Source organism: Quercus lobata, chromosome 8 (genome assembly GCF_001633185.2).
Source record: "Quercus lobata isolate SW786 chromosome 8, ValleyOak3.0 Primary Assembly, whole genome shotgun sequence".
Lineage (NCBI taxonomy): Eukaryota > Viridiplantae > Streptophyta > Magnoliopsida > Fagales > Fagaceae > Quercus > Quercus lobata.
The window spans coordinates 32460307-32478016 of NC_044911.1; the positions used below are offsets into that span (position 1 = coordinate 32460307).

A 17710-nucleotide genomic window follows, 5' to 3' on the forward strand; every position below is an offset into this window, starting at 1 on the left:
CTCTTTTAGTTAGGCTTTCTATAAAAAAAAGGGTAAAGGTTTTTTCTTAGTCATTTTCTAGGGTAGGTAAAGAATTGCAAAGTTAATAAGTCAGAATAAAACTGTTAGGTAAAATAGACTAATTATAGTTTATAAGGCCATTCTACTGACCTTGATCCGTTGTATAATTGACCCAAAGCGGTCACAATGAGAAGGTTTTTTATTTATTTTTTTTTTTTTAATAGACCATGAGAAGGTTTTAACATTCAAAGTTGACTGGGAAGCCATCCGCAGCCTCTTACTGATTGTACCATTTCATAGTTCACACGTCTGAAATGTAGCAGAATTGGATAAATAACTTGTTACCCAATCCATAATATCAAATTAATAGAATGGTCATACTTAATTAAGCTCGTTCACGTGATTTAACCTCTTAACAACTAAGCCACTTGTTTAATTAGTCCTTAGATGGTATCAACCATCACTTTTAGTATTTAATAGAAAGCAATATTAATTAAATCCTATTGGACATAGTCACATAGATTAAAAACTACTGTGGGCAATTTATAATTATGCCTAGTATGATGTCAATTTTTTTTTAATCGAGTCTTGTCAAGGTGTACTCCATTGACTTTCGATAATAATAATAAAATGTAATTATAGTATTAGTTGCCCTGGTCAGTCAAGATTCAAAATAATAATAATAATAATAATAATAATAATAATTATCCAAGTATTTTCCTAAATCTAATTCCTAGATGTCTATGACTTTTCATGCATGACATTCTGAGGCCTTGTATGCTTGAGGTGTCAGCTTCTACCCTATCCATCTCTTCTTATTCCTTCTATCTAAAGTAGTTATCCTGTGTGCTATCATATTTGGAAGATGGAAAAAGATGTACTTTTAATTATGCTCTTCTTAATTATACCACTGTTTTTGCTCCCTATCCTTGCCAGTGCAGACCCTATCTCTATCTTTTGCCCCAATGATTCCAGAAATTACACTCACAACAGCCCATTTGAAAACAACCTCAAGCAACTTCTTGAGTTATTGCCTTCCAATACTTCAGTAACAGGTTTCTACAACACCTCTATTGGGGATAACCCAGATACTGTCTATGGCCAAGCACTTTGTAGAGGGGATTTCAATTCCACAGTTTGTCAGAATTGCATACAGAATGCAAGTCAGGAAATCTTATCACAGTGTACAAGTGAAGATGCAATGATATGGTTTGAACTTTGTCAAGTTCGCTACTCATATCAGATGTTCTTTTCCTTGATGGTTTATGCTGGAAAGTATCCAGATGATCAGAATAATCTGGAGCTGAATGTATCAGATCCTGTTCTGTTTGATGTTGTTCTAAAATACTTATTGAATAACATCTCAAATGAGGCTGCGTATGATCCTTCTAAACGAATGTTTGCTACTGGGGAAATTAAGTTTTCAAAGGACACAATTTATGGTCTCGTTCAATGTACTAGGGACATGTCTGGAGGTAACTGTAATAGTTGTTTGCTGTCTGCAATTGGAGATCTTGAGACATGCTGCTTTTCTCGTCAAGGTGGAATAGTCCTAAGTAGAAATTGTAATGTGAGGTTTGCGATGTACCAATTCTACAACACCTCAAGTTTGGTATTGACCTACCCATATTCCAAAGGTAAGTAAAAATGATCTTTGATTAATTGTTTGTCAATGATCTTTGGAACTTCTATAAAAGAACATATTAATGTTGCAGCTGGGCTTTGTTCAATCCTCAAGTAAATATGCTTTATAATTTTCTACTTGTCCTAAGGGTTTAAGCTATTAAAAGAATTGTGAAAAACATTATTATAACACAGGGGCTAAATGGAAGACTTGGATGGTCGTGGTGGTCACGTGTGTACCACTGTTAGTTCTAGCAGTTCTCAGTGGGTCTTGTGCTGTTTATCATAGGCGGAAGAAGAGAACACAACCAGGTGAGTGTTATCTAAATGGATAACCATCATAAATGTAATACAGAATTACCAACAACCAGGTTTCAAGTTCATTTGCAGATGATGAGAAAAGCCAAAACGCACTATTACATGAGTTGGCACGCCCCACTGGAGTTGAGATTACAGAAGATGGTGAATTGGTACCAGGTTCTGAAGATCTTCATTTTATGAATCTATTGACTATAAGGGCGGCTACTGATGACTTTTCAGATTCAAATAAGCTTGGACAAGGTGGGTTCGGCACCGTCTACAAGGTAACCAAAGAAGGAAGTTATTTAGCTAACCTTTTTACTACTTTTGCTATTCCACCTACTTTTATTGTAAGCTATAAAGCTAATAGCACATGCGTTTGGATAATCATCGGTGTTAGTGCCAAAAATTTAGCAATTTGGTAAAAAGTTTATTTATCTATTTTATTATTTTATTTTTCAGGATGCCTAATATCAGTGATTTTATTTTAACATTTAACATAATAAAATAATATTAACAATACAATAAAATAATATAATAACTTTTAATAATATATATATATATATATATATATATATTACCATCTTAGCTACCATGTATAGCCATCTATGGTTGTGCACTGTAGACAGCTAAATTTTTTGGCTTTTCCTCCACTATTGCAACATGCTTTTTTGTATTGGTGGTGCTAAAAATAGCAATATGACTTTTTAGTACCACCAATGCTAATGCTCTAATATATTTGCTGAAAGTTGGTAAAAATACAATTGTAGGTAAAACAAATGTGAGATTTTAAAGAACTACACATAAGCAAATCAACTAAAATTACTATTGTAAGCCACTTGGCTTAGATTTATGCTTGATTATGGATATTCTTATTAGGGTGTCCTGCCAGATGGTAAGGAAGTAGCAGTTAAAAGGTTGTCAAGGAGGTCATGGCAAGGCTTACAAGAATTAAAAAATGAGGTCATACTTATTGCAAAACTTCAACATAGAAACCTTGTGAAGCTCTTGGGATGTGGCATAGAGGGAGAGGAAAAGTTGCTTGTGTACGAATTCATGCCCAACGGAAGTCTTGATTTCTTTATCTTTGGTTTGTTTCTTCCACTCTCCTTCTTATTAGCTTTATTATATTCCAAATTGGTCATACAAATTGCCTTTAAACATGATGCCATACATTAACTCTCTATTCTAGTACTAAATTTCAGATTCAGAAAGACGCACTCAGCTTGATTGGAAGACATGCTATAACATTATTGTTGGCATTACTAGAGGACTTCTTTATCTTCATGAGGACTCCCGGCTTAAAATCATTCACAGGGATCTAAAACCCAGCAATGTATTGTTGGACAATGAAATGGTTGCCAAAATATCAGATTTTGGAATGGCAAGGATCTTTGGTGAAAACCAAAACATAGCTAATACTAGGAGAGTCGTTGGAACATAGTGAGTTTTTTTTTTTTTTTGGTCAAGTTTTCCCCAAACATTTTCTTATTTCATTTGAGAAGAATATGTTGTATTGTGGTGCTCAAAACAGCGGATATATGGCTCCCGAGTATGCAATGGAAGGCGTATTTTCTGTAAAATCCGACGTTTTCAGCTTTGGCGTGATCTTACTTGAGATTATAAGTGGGAAGAAAAATAGTGGCTTCTACCTCACAGGACATGCCCAAACACTTCTTGCATATGTATGTTTCTTTTGTTTGCTTGAACTAAATATTATTAAGTTGGAAAAAGATGGTTCTGTTTTGGTGAAATTGACGGTATTTATGAAATAAAATTTTATTTAACTTGCATAGATTTTGATACCATGATAAATTCCATCTCTCCTAAAAGTTTAAGTTTATTGATATTCTGAATTTATCTTATGTTTGGAAGGTGAGAGATGGAGGTGAGAGAAATGGAGAGGAGAGGAGACTATCAGTAGAATGTACTAAATATTAGTATATTCTAGTCTAGTCACTTTCCCCTTATCCCTCAATCTCCTTATGTTCCAAACATACCTTGAATCATTTAACTATAATACTCTAACACATTGATTTTCCCAAAAAAAAAAAAAAAAGATGCCCTCCAACTCATTACATACTTTTTGAAATTAAAAATATACTCGTCAATAATTCATTGGTTTGCTTGCATAAATTTATAATGATTGTTTGTCTTTTTCTTAATATTTATGCACAATTTCACTTTTCTTTTTTTGTAAATTATGTAAAATCATTATTTAATACAGTATTATAGGCACATTAACAAGGCCTAAATAAATAAATAAAATCTTTTATTATTTAATGTGCATGGACAGGCATGGAGGCTGTGGACGGAAGGGAAAGAATTGGAATTTGTAGATCCTTTGTTGATGGTATCTGGCCAGACAATAGAAGTATTAAAATGCATGCATATTGGGCTTTTGTGTGTGCAAGAGGATCCAGCAGACAGACCCACAATGACATCTGTGGTAGTCCTTTTAGGAAATGATTCAGTAGCTCTTCCTCAGCCAAAACATCCTGCATTAGCTATAGCTAGAGTAATTCAGACTGATCAGCTTTCAGCAACAAATCCTTCTATAAATGAGCTTACTTTATCCAATGTTTCTCCACGTTGATAACTGACAGTATTAATGCCTCTCTTCGTGGTTTCAGCATCATTGTAAATGTGAAGCAAAATCTAACATCAGAATGTAGGTAAAAAAAAAGAGAAGGGTAAATATTTCTGTAATTATACATGGTGGGCTTGTGGACCAATTGCATTTGTGTTCCCGTTGGTGAAAGAGTCTTCGTTAATATTATTGTTATTTTTTATATTCATATATAGTTGCCCTCTGGCAGTATGTTATTTAAGTATGCACATGAGTTGTTAATTTGACTTTGTGATATTTTAATTTGGAAGTGATCTTCTTGTGGAATTTGAGTCATTTGACAGGTTAAGTAAGAAAACTTAGGGTCCGTTTGGTATATAAACTTAAACACATATTTTCAGTTTTTAAACAACATTACACGTATTTTCACACATTTTTTCATCCACACATATTTTAAAAAAAAATTGAAAATTGTTGTTTAGATATATGTACCAAACGAGCCCTTAGGATCCTAAGTTTTCTTACTTAACCTCTCCCCTGTTTTCTGTTCATCAAATGGGCTTAGATCCCCATGGATGAAAGTGAAGTATGTGATGTGTAAGTGAAGGAAATATTCATTAGAAAAAGACAAAAAAAAAAGTTAAAGGAAATAAGTGCATTCTTAAAAAATTACTATAAACATAATTTTAAAAAAAAATATCAATTAAATTTTTTATAACCTTATATGTGTACTACAAAAAGTATATTTATTAAACTACAAATTGTACTAATATTGACAAAAAGTTTTAAACTCTTTTTTAACTTAGATAATTTAATCAACAATCCCTTAAACACTAGACAAGGTGTGGGGGATTCAGTTTGATTTGAATTGGAGAGACCTGTTTAACAATGGGTAATGTAAGGTGTGGTCATATTTAATTCCTTATTATTAAAATTGATGACATATTATTTAAATGTTGTCACACCATTGCTCCGTTAGCTAGTAGGCATTAAGGCTAACAACTATTAACAAAAGAACCAATTGTACTTATTTTTTAAATTTACTTATTTTTTAAATTTGAAAGGTTAACTACACTCGTTTAAAACTCAAGAAACTAATAGCATTGAGTAGCCAAACTTTAGGAACCAAGATTAATTGTATTATACAATAGACTTTACTTATTAGTAGAAAGAATATTATACAATGGATTTAAAAAAAAAAAAAAAAAAAAAAGGTTTTTAAGCATATGCATAATGCATGCATGAGGTATAATATCTATTACAGGATCATTAATTTTATGAACTACACAATATGACAATCACACAACAGATTCTGGTTATCCACTCTGATTTTTCAAATCTCCTCTTCCCTTGGACTGCAAATCAAAATTAGATGCGACAAATTTAAAGTAAATACTATATATTATTTGGTTATCAAACATAATTTCCCGATAATTCCTATTTTGGAATAGGAGTATAGGACAGTCATTCATCTAAAAAAATATGTTGAACTTGTCTTACTTTTAATAAAAAAATCATTGCCCACATGCATACAAAAAGTAAGTAGAAATGAGACGACTTTCCTGGATTTTTACACCTGTGAAAAGAAAAAAAGAATAAAAAAATTGTCATTTTCTCATATAGATGTTACTAGTTACATATGTCTCACGAGGTTCGCGACTTAGATATCTAACTTGGAACTTACGAAGGCTTTATTTTTATTATTATTATTTTTTTAACGAAGTTAATTAGTAAGACTTTTGGGTCAGAAATCAATGAATCATTTCTTATTTAAAATTCGAGCCACCTCCAAAGTAGACTTGGAGACACGCATTCATGCCGATGAGCCAGTAGACAAGCATTTTCTTTAACATAAATATAATTACAATTAACAACCTTCTCTTTCTTTGATTTCAATTTTCTTATTTTTTTAGTTCATTTTCTGAACTCTATCTATATGTCTTTTCTCAAATAAACCTAGCGTGTAGTTTAACACGTAATTGACTTCCTCCATATCATGTCGATATCTTGATCTTGCATACATTATTGTTAGCCCAAAAACCAAATGACATTGTCTTTATTATATGATTAAGTAAGCAATGATGATATGGTTCTATCCGGTATTTTCATTACCGTGGACGGGTCATAAAATCAAATGAATTGGAAATCTTACCTGGTAATTAATTGTCTTATTAGAGAAGACAAACTTCTTTGCCATTAAAATAATTTTCAACTTCCATATAAGGTGGGGAATATTCCAAGGTGTTAATTAGTTTAATATGTGTGTTAAAAATTAATCGGCGCCCATAAAATATAGGATTAATATGATGTAAACATAATGATGTAATTAAGTTTGTCTATATGCTCTTGTTAAAGAGATGCTCAGAACATTGGTGTTTCTAATTGGATCCACAATGTCATTTTTTTTTTCTTTTTTACCTCCATGAACTATTTACAATTAAATATGGGAATATTCGGAAATCGTCTAAAAATTCTCAAAAACCCTAAAAACATTGTTGCGGATCAAACTACTAGTGAAAAGAATTTGACCCTAATCATATTTGCCCTTCCAACATAGAGTGATGTGTCAATTGACTTAAAGACCTTAGCTTTCTATTGATGTAAATTTCTTTTGGATAATTCAGAGAGAATATATTGCAAGTAACAAAATTACAAACTGTACCTTCCTAATTAAAGGGCTTGACTTTATTTGCTGCTGCTGACACACCTGATAATAAGATTTTAGGAAGGAATTGCTCTTGGATATATATTATAAAGCATATAACAACTGTTAGGTTATAAAAATTTAGAACAATTGGCAAACTGTGAGTACAAACTTGTTTAGATATAGATTCCTAGATTTATAGGTTTGATTAGACAGTGTTCAAAGTGTTACAAGTTAGAACACAAGAACATACAAGATGCAGAAAGAAGAATTCAAATTCCGTGAAATTTGACCGATCGAAAATCGTAGAAAATCAAATTCTACAAAATTTTAATTAAGCCCAACAGCCCATTGTCCCATTATGTGATTAGGGTTTCAAATCTATTTTACATACTATATAAAGAAAACCCTAAGGCACGTTTTGAAGAGACTTTGGAGGTGCTCTTATGAGATCTAAAAAGTATTGTGCCTTCCTCTGTTAAAGTCACTGTCGGAAATTATTCTCATATCATTAGATCCGGTAGATCTGAAGTTATTGTAACAAGATCAACAACTACTGATGATCTAAACCTTTAAGGGTGGTCTTGGAGTCACAAACTAGAGAGTTTGTGTTGCAGTAAATCCATGGAGAGAAGAAGTCTATAGATTTGAAACTTGCACGTGGTCGTATCAGTAAATTACTACATGAGGTGGCAATAGATTTAGAGTTAAATCTTTTGTAAAAACTTCAATTCTCTTATAGTGAATTTACTTTACCTTGAGAATAATTAGGTCAAATCCTCTCTAGATATTTACCTTGAAACGGTTCATTTCATCAGTTTTCCTGAGTCATCATATTGTGCTATTATTTACTTTTCTGCTACTGTGCATGATATGATACATGCTTGTTTAATCTAGATCTGAATAATAAACCTAATAATCAACTTGGTTAGTTAATTAGGTTAAACAACCTGTTTTAAGGGGGTCTAAACAAACAAACAACAACTACCTTTGTGCTTGATGAGTCAAAGGGAAGAATTTGGGGGAGAGAGGAGGGAACTCATATACTAAAGAACATAAACACATGTAAATTCTAGCAAACCGTGTACTTATAATGGTATTTTTTTAAATCTTAATAAGGTGAATCTTTGGGTTCCAATGGTCATTGCTGTGGGCATTTTTGGGTAATTAGTTGCTAGTTACTGGACAAAATCAAATGCACCTCCCAACATTGGGCAAATAGATAAATTGCCATGATAATTAGCTACAGTTTATCTTAAAAGCTTAAATAGATAATAAATGTAGAATTTTAACCATTCAATGTAGTCTATGCTAATAGGTCATGTATATATTTGGACAAAACAGCATGTGACAAAATCTACTATGCTTCCATTGTGTGCATGGCCTAAAAATTTAAGAAATAAATCTCAAGTTGGTCTACAAAATGTCAAGAATTAGGCTCAGTATATTTTATATTTATTGCAAATATTACACCTTCTAGGAATCACGAAAACAACTAGTTAAGAAGCTACCAAAGTATTTTTTTTTTCTTATTTTCCTATGGTCTTCTTCTTCTCCCCTTATTATTATTATTTTTAAATGAAGGATATTAGAAAATCCCAACGTTCCAAAAGCTACATAATGCTTGTACCTTTTTTAATTAGACAGCAATAAATTAAAATGACCTATAACCTTGAAAACATAACACCATTACGCGTATTATTATATCTTGCCAATAATTAAATATTTATTAAAAAAAAAAAAAAAAAGTCATAACAAAACCTTACCGTGTTTCTGACTAAAATCTTTTGACAGTGATTGATTTAAGTAGATTTTTGAAGTCTTCCAAGAAATTTAGAGATTATTTGAATGGTTAATATTTAATAGAGATTACTCCCACGAGTGCATGTTATGTACATAGCTACAAAGTAGGACTTCACCATCATCATTGTGCTAGGGCAAAGAAACCAAGATATGGTTCATTCCCACGTTGATTGCTTTTGCTTTACTCGAATTCTTTTGTTCTATTCTCTCTTCGTCCTAGCTTTTGCTGAACCTCCTTATAACTTTTGTTCAAACACTACTATTGGCAGTCCAGTTCAATACAATCTCAATAATCTCTTCCTTTCTTTGCACTCAAATGCTTCAGTTTCAAATTTCTATTATACGTCTATTGGAAATGGCCCAGATAGACTATTTGGCCTCTACATGTGCCTCGACTATGTCACAAATGTAAGCTGTCAGGATTGCATAACAATGGCTTCAACTGACCTCAAGAAACTTTGTCCGGAAGCAAGGGAAGCGGTTATGTGGGAAGAATAATGTGAAGTTCGTTACTCATATAAAGATTTCTACGGCCAGTACATGTTAAATGTCACAGGAAATCTTTTTACAGATATAAACATGATGAATATATCGGAACCAGAGCAATATAGATCCATTGTGAATGACACACTAGGTGATCTTACAAAGCAGGCAGCTTTTGGCTCTTTGGCCAACATGTATGCTACTGGTGAAGTTCCCTTCATAGATAGAACCATCTATGCTTTAGTGCAGTGCTCAGGAAATTTATCTGCAGAAGATTGCAATTCATGCCTTCACATTGCTATCACAGAAATTCTAACTTGCTGCTATTCTGCTATTGGTGCTAGAGTTATGGGTACTAGTTGCTATTTACGGTATGAGGTATATCCTTTCTATGGTGATGCACTAGCACCACCAAAAAATTTGATAGCTGGAAGTAAGTATTTATAACTATTTATTTCGTTTAACACGATTTGTTTATATTATAATTTTATGTAACTGATTGTCAATCATAAACTTCAAATGATTGGTTTAAAATGCAGGTGGTGGAAGGAAAAAATGGATGATCATAATCCTTACAATTGTATCAGTATGCCTGGCAATAGCACTTTTAGGTTATTGTGTCTACTGTCATGTAAACAATAAAAGAACTCAAAAGAGTAAGGTTATTGTGTTTGCTTTCTCTTACTTTCCTGTTAATTTTATTGTTCAGGAAAGAACAAAATTATGATTACTCCAATAACACATGTTCCAGGAAGAAAAGACATGAAAGATCAGGAATCCCCTAATATTAGTTTGACATCTATATGTGAAGCTACTAACAACTTCTCTGAATCAAATAAGCTTGGACAAGGTGGCTTTGGTTCTGTTTACAAGGTAATAGTTTCTCTGACAAAGTATGCCATTGGTATTTGAGTACAAAACATTAAATAATATATTAGGAACTCTACAAAATTTGCTACATTAAATTTATAAATTCATATCACTAATCATAAGAATATAATTACTTCAAATGTTTATTTATAATATTATTAAAGTGGTACCAAACACATTCATTGTTATGTATATTTGTAAGTATTTTGTAGTAAAATTATTAATAATTTTAACATTTTTCTTATCTATTACTGTATAAGTTGATGAGATTTTTTTATATATAATTCTTTTTTGGTTACTTTATAGGGTTTATTAAGTGATGGAAAGGAAGTAGCTGTCAAAAGGCTTTCGAGAAGTTCTGAACAAGGTTTGAGGGAATTCACCACTGAAGTTCAACTAATTATGAAACTTCAACACAAAAATCTTGTCAGGCTTTGGGGTTTTTGTGTAAAAGGAGATGAAAAGTTGCTTGTCTACGAGTATATGCCTAATAACAGCCTTGATGTCTTTCTCTTTGGTTTGTTTCCTTCATTTCCTTCTAAATTTCTTTTGCCTTAAGAACTTAGATCCAATTATGTTCAAATTGAACATTTAAAGGTAAGCAATACCGAGGTGCTTATCTTACACTTTGAACTTTATGTCTATTTGCAATGGATAGATCCAAAGAAACGTGTGCAGCTCAATTGGAGTAGACGTCTTAGTATTATTAGTGGAATTGCACGAGGTGTTTTATACCTTCACGAGGATTCTCGACTTAGAGTCATTCATAGGGACCTTAAAGCTAGCAATGTGTTGTTGGATCATGACATGAATCCAAAGATCTCAGATTTTGGAATGGCAAGAATATTTGAAGGAAATCAAAGTGAATCCACCACAGGAATAATTGTTGGGACATAGTAAGTTAAAGATTTTTCCAATTTTTAGTTCAATTTCCTCAATATTATCCCAAGAATGAGTGGGACAAAAATAAAACAAAATTATTACCATGACATATGTTTCAATATCAATAATATTAAAAAATTCTAAAAAAATCAATTATATTAAAAGGTACAAATTCATTTGTTAAATGATAATTTTTTTTTTCATTTGTTTTTCAACGTATGCCTATATTGTTATGTATAAGTAGGTTAGAAAATGTGCCAAAAATTAGTTTAAATTTTATATTTATGCTTGAGTGTGCTACAAACTACTACAAATTTTACAATATAAGCTATATAAATCGATATGTAACTTTTAAACACAAAACAAAAATGTTAAAAGTTATTTATTATTTATTTCATTTATTGTTAATGTGACATCAATTATATTTATTGTCATGTCAATTTTAAGTTTTATTGTAAAATTACATGTTATGTAGTAGCATAGATTGCTCATTGATTCATTTTGAATAGTGGATACATTGCTCCTGAGTATGCTATGGAGGGAATATATTCCGTTAAGTCAGATGTTTTTAGCTATAGAGTTCTCTTACTTGAAATCATAACTGGAAGAAGGAACGGCTCGAATTGGTCAAATCGTGGTCCAGGTCTCCTAACATGTGTAAGTCATTATCTAGGTAAATTTCTAAGGGTCACTGCACCTACTGGAATGTAGTTGATGTTGTAAAATGATGCATGCAGGCATGGCAGTCATGGAATGAAGGGAAAGTGTTGGAGTTAATGGATCCTTTATTGACTGATTCATGTGATCCAGAAGAATTTTTAAGACACGTCCATATTAGTTTACTTTGTGTTCAAGAAGATGCATCTCATAGGCCAACCATGTCTTCTGTTGTTCTTATGTTGAATAGACAGACCGTGACTCTTCGCCCGCCACAGCGACCTGCTTTCTCTGGGGGACGATTTTCTGATTACAAAGAAACCAATGTCATTTGCTCTGTCAATGCTGTTACAATTTCTAGTATTTTGCCTCGCTGATGGAAGAAAGGAATGGGTTAATTTCAAACTTCAAATGTGTGCCTTGTCGTTAGAAACGGTTTCACAATTCTGTTTGGACCGTAGTTTTTGTTTTATTTAATAGTTAAAGGTGACAAAATTTTATTCAAGGGGATGCAAGAGAGGGCAAGGAAAACATAGGGGAACCTCCTGCCCAAGGGAATACAGAATGTTCGCAAGACCAAAAATTTGGTCAAGGATGTAGTTACCTAAACAATGTATGTGCCTTTTCAATTTCATTTGTGGACTTGTGTTTGTGATTCCAAATTTTCCAATGCCCATCTTTAATTCCAACGGAAGATGTTCCTCATTTCTATATATTAAAAAAAAAAAAGACTTACACATATGAGGCAGAAAAGGACACGCTAAAGCAATTCACTTCATATTCTTCTAATTGTAACCTGCAATATGCCCCATTTTCTTATTTATGAAATAACCAAGGTTTAAAATAAACAATAACTATCTAATTTAAATTTGACAAAGACAGGAAAGGCAATTGACATGTAATATTATTTGTTGACTTTGAAGCACGAAACACATACAACTAAAATGACCTACACCTAGCATTCTTAAATACTGCAATAAATAATAATAAAAAGACTTTGCATTAAATTATGAAAATATAAAAAGAAATATTTATAGTATAAAACTAATGGTCCAACCATGTGTACTAGGCTACTAGTCATATATAACCATTATTTATATATTTATTTTTTGGTAGAAAAATATGACCAATATTTACTGTCATCACATAGTTACTAACATGAAATCTTGTATAGATTCGTTGACTTTTGTTTGGAGGGCAATTTCCCTTTCATTCTTTATTTCAGTTTATTTTCTGGTTGGCTAGAGGGACAGCAAGAGTTGCTAAGCCGAGCGAAGGTGAACTATTTTAGCATAATTATTGGATGGGGAAAAGCTCCTAAGTTTTATGATGGGGCAAACCCCACAAGCAGATCTGAAAGGCTCTATCTAAAACTAGGCCAGCTCAATTGAGCTGGGCCTAAAACAATGGACCCAGGTTGATTTATAGTTATCCTCCAAGCTTAAGGCTTGAACAAGTTAGTAATTCTACTTATCTGTTTGAGGACGGCCTATTTTGTATTGAGTTGATAAAAAATATTATTTTTGGATTTTTTTTGTTAAATGTGTTACAAAAATTTAAAAGCTAATTTATATTTTTTTATAAGAAAAAGCTAATTTATTTAAAAATACTAAAATATAGATTATTTGCTAAAAGGTTGAGAAAAAAAAAAAAAACTTTTTTCAAAAATTACTAAATTCATAATAGGTAAAGTTGAATAGTTCCTCCAGCGGAGCTACAGGCATGAGGTACTTTGAACTAAACTCAAATTAACCTATTTTTTAATGGTTGACAGTTAAGCACCACTACCTAAAATTGAGTGCCTACAGAAAGCCCTCCCCCTTTGATATCAGTATTTATTACTTCCTATCAATCATCGTTTGCATTAAGCGAAACACAACAAGACTTTTCCTTTTGTTGTACTGGTGAATGTTCACTAGGCCCACCTTAGGGGAAAATATACCTTACGTTAGGTATATATTTCCTTTCTCTTATAACTAATGGCTCTACACTAAGGAGAAAGACCCACCAAATGTGAGAGAGGAGAAGCATATACTATACTTGATGCAGGGTATAACTTCTTCTATCTCAGTGAATGATATGCTCCCATATTGGCCCATTACTTAAGAATTGCAATATGATTAAGGTTGTGTTTGACATTGGTTTAAATTTTTTTTTTTTATTACTATTTAGTTTATTTTTGCTACTATTTATGAGTTCTACTGTACTATGTCAACTACCTTTTAGTTTTATCTATATTTCTTTCATCAAAAAGGTTTTAGTTTCAACTAAATAAACTGTTCCCAAACAGACTCTAAATGAAAAAATTAACTTACTTAATAAGTACAATAGATGGACCGGGGTTTCATAGCAAATGAAAAGATAATGATTTATACCTATTCTTATCAGGATTCCTTCATAATTATGAGATGTTTCGTTGTTTTTAGTCACTTTCAATTGTGGCTCTAATTCTCTCCCTTGAGTCTTTCCCTACTTGAGCAGGTGAGCTCTGATATTTCTTTGAATTTCTCAGTCAAACAAAAATTATTTCCACAATGTGCTCAGTGGAAAAATCTAGGAAATGATTGATACAGAAATTTTGGCCTAGGAATTCTTCCAAGAAATTATGTATCAATTTTAGTGACTCCATGATTTTTCGTATAAAATAATGACAAAATTATATTATAAGGCCTAAGGTGAAACAGGATAGAGTCCATTTCGAGAGACTCGGCCATTTTCATTTTGGTAGTAGTAAGAATGCAAAGTATGCTTTCAAGAATGATTAATTGCTTAAGCTTTGTTCTTTTCTAGCTCTCATTTATGAACTTGCTTGTGCTGACCCTCTTAATGATCCTCCTGATGAGCTTTGTTCAAGCACTACTAATTACACGGCGGGTAGTCGTTTTGAAAATAACCTCAAAGATCTCTTCCTTTCTTTATCTTCAAATTCTTCTTTTACTAGGTTCTACAACACTTCTTCTGGAAACGACCCAGATAGAGTTTATGGACTGTATATGTGCTTCAACTACGTAAATGGAAACGACTGCCAGAGCTGTGTAAGCCTTGCAACAACAGATATTGTGAAGCTCTGTCCAAACAGTAAGGAAGCATTTGTAGGGGAGGAACTTTGCCAATTTCGCTACTCAAATCAAAATTTCTTTGGCCAATTGAATGTTACAGGAAACATTCCCAAACAAAATGAAGTGAACATTTCAGAGCCACAATTGTTCAAAGGTGTTGTAAACAATGTATTGAGTAACCTTGCGAAAAAGGCAGCTTTTGATCCTAACATGTATGCTACTCGAGAAGAACCCTTTAAAGATGATACAATCTATGCTCTAGTGCAGTGCAGTACTGACTTGTCTGCAAATCAATGTAACTCATGCCTACAGAAGGCTATATCAGATATTCAAACATGCTGCTTTTTCTCTGTTGGTGCAAGACTTTTTAGTCGTAGTTGCTATTTGCGCTATGAGTTCTACAACTTCTATCAAGTTCTACCTTCTTCCACAGATAATATGAATGGGGAAAGTAAGTATCCATAAACACTTTTTGACATATTATTTGTGTTTTTATGAAGTGACAATGATCAATAATTAATTGAATGCAGGTAGTGTAAGGAAAATATGGATGATCATAATCTTGACGGTTGTACCAGTATGCCTTGTGGTAGTACTGATTGCTTTCGTTTACTGGCTTGCAATGAATAAAAAAAGCAAAAAAAGTAAGGGGATTGATATAAAGTTGCTTGAAATCTACTCTCTCATTTTTGTCTAATTCTATTTCTGTTCAGGGAAGAATGAAATTGCAACTCAAGGACCTATTTTTCGTACCGTTCATGGCCAACATAACACTGACTTTCAGCACCAAAATTTTCAAGGAAGAAATGAACAGCAAGATCAAGAACTCCCTTACTTTGATTTTGCATCCGTAAGTGCAGCTACTGACAACTTCAGTGATTCAAATAAGCTAGGAGAAGGGGCTTTGGCACTGTTTACAAGGTAATAACAGCTTAATTTCTGAAAATAGAGGGAATGTTTGAAGTCTAAATTGTACAAGCTTTCTATTTCTCCATTAAGTGAATTGGAACTAAAAGAAATCGTCTTTTGTAGGGTATACTGAGTAATGGAAAGCAAGTAGCAGTGAAAAGGCTTTCCGGTTGTTCTGAACAAGGTTCATCGGAATTCACCACTGAAGTTCTGCTCATTATGAAAGTTCAACACAAAAATCTTGTCAGGCTTTTAGGTTTCTGCATAGAAAGGGAGGAAAAGCTGCTTATCTATGAATACATGCCGAATAGCAGCCTAGATTTCTCTCTCTTTGGTTTGTTTCCTTCAATTAAGTTCACAGTCAACTCAAAAAAATAAAAATCTATAAACCTAATGTGATTTTTCAATCTTTGAGTATTTTCTCTACATTTCTATGGTTAGATGCAAATAGACGAGAGCAACTCAATTGGAGCAGACGAATTAATATCATAAATGGAATTGCTCGGGGATTACTTTATCTTCACGAAGATTCTCGACTTAGAATAATTCATAGGGACCTAAAACCTAGCAATGTGTTGTTGGATAATGACATGAACCCAAAGATTTCAGATTTTGGGATGGCAAGAATCATTGAAGGAAATGAACATGAAGCTAATACTGCTAAAATAGTTGGGACTTAGTAAGTAGTCCTTTATTCTCCTGATCTTCAGTCTTTTTTTGGGTTGTGGATAAATCTTGAATGATGGAGAAAGGGGATGGAAAAATGAAGGATTTTTATTTATTTATTTATTTCTGTTGTGGAAATATAGGACAGAAAGGGAAAATGCCTGGTGAAATTTTGTTAGCGAATAATTTTCTGAACAAAACCATCCATTCAAATTAGAACTTGGTAGTTGGTAGGAAAACTTTAAAAAGAGAAAAGTATTCTTTCAAGAAATTTACTATTTAATTTTATGTGTTTTTATAAGATGTAATTGTCTTTTATTTAAGCTCATCATATATATATTTTTATTGACTCAATTATTTAATTACATTGATCAGTGGATACATGGCTCCAGAGTATGCTATGGAAGGATTATATTCCATAAAGTCTGATGTTTATAGCTTTGGAGTTCTCTTGCTTGAGATCATAACTGGGATAAGGAATGCTGGCTTCCATCAATCGAAACGTGCTCCCAGCCTCCTAGCATATGTAAGTTTGTCTGGCATGTATTGTTAATACGTTCATCAAGATTACTGGTGTTGCCGCAATTGCTGACCCTGTTAGATGATGATTCGTGACAGGCATGGAAATTATGGAATGAAGGAAAAGGATTGGAGTTGATGGATCCTTTGTTGACTAATTCATTTTCTTCAGATGAATTTTTGAGATACATTCATATTGGTTTACTATGTGTTCAAGAAGATGCATATTACAGGCCAACAATGTTCTCTGTTGTCCAAATGCTTAAAGCTCAAACTATGACACTCTGTCGACCTGAACGACCTGCTTTCTCTGTGGGGAGATTCACAGATCACTATGAAACAAATCCTAACAGCTGTTCAGTCAATGGCTTAACAAGTTCAGGTGTTTTGCCTCGATGATGGAGATGAGGGATCGGTTTGATATCTCACAATGCCGACATTTGTTTTGTGTGTTTCCAGACTGGTCATGACATTGAAGACCGTACAAACTCAAGGTTATACCTTAAGTTTATGGGGGCATTAGAGATAATATGGCCTTAGAAGCCCAAAACTGTTATAGGCCCATTTACTTGTAGAAGAAAGCAAACTAATTCGAGTGTTAGTCTACAATTATCTAGTATATAAACCCTATGTTTGATCATTGTAATATATAAGTCATATGATAAAGATGTAAACAACAATTGCTTCTGCTATAAAATTAGACTATTAAGCTGAACCTTGCTTCTG

At 32.8% G+C, this 17710-nt stretch overlaps 1 protein-coding gene and 2 pseudogenes across 4 annotated transcripts; all 3 read left to right on the forward strand.

The window, feature by feature from the left end:
• Positions 1 to 865: 865 nt before the first annotated feature.
• On the forward strand, positions 866 to 4519 carry LOC115958510 (putative receptor-like protein kinase At4g00960). Of its 3 annotated transcripts, none has more exons than XM_031076921.1 (7): positions 866 to 1637; positions 1819 to 1941; positions 2014 to 2207; positions 2803 to 3013; positions 3129 to 3366; positions 3458 to 3608; positions 4220 to 4519. In XM_031076921.1, the coding sequence occupies exons 1-7, from the start codon at positions 866 to 868 to the stop codon at positions 4517 to 4519; spliced, it is 1989 nt and encodes a 662-aa protein (XP_030932781.1). The 3 variants fall into 3 exon arrangements, with proteins under 3 accessions (XP_030932781.1, XP_030932783.1, XP_030932782.1); XM_031076923.1 differs by having other exon boundaries at positions 2068 to 2207; XM_031076922.1 differs by having other exon boundaries at positions 890 to 1607; positions 1819 to 1939; positions 2003 to 2207.
• Positions 4520 to 9089: 4570 nt separating this feature from the next.
• LOC115956743 lies at positions 9090 to 12208 on the forward strand (annotated as a pseudogene).
• Positions 12209 to 13947: 1739 nt separating this feature from the next.
• Positions 13948 to 17626, forward strand: LOC115956744 (annotated as a pseudogene). Its single transcript, XR_004084305.1, has 8 exons — positions 13948 to 13956; positions 14606 to 15341; positions 15421 to 15534; positions 15604 to 15811; positions 15923 to 16133; positions 16241 to 16478; positions 16841 to 16991; positions 17084 to 17626. The product of XR_004084305.1 is annotated as a cysteine-rich receptor-like protein kinase 10 (transcript).
• Positions 17627 to 17710: the final 84 nt, after the last annotated feature.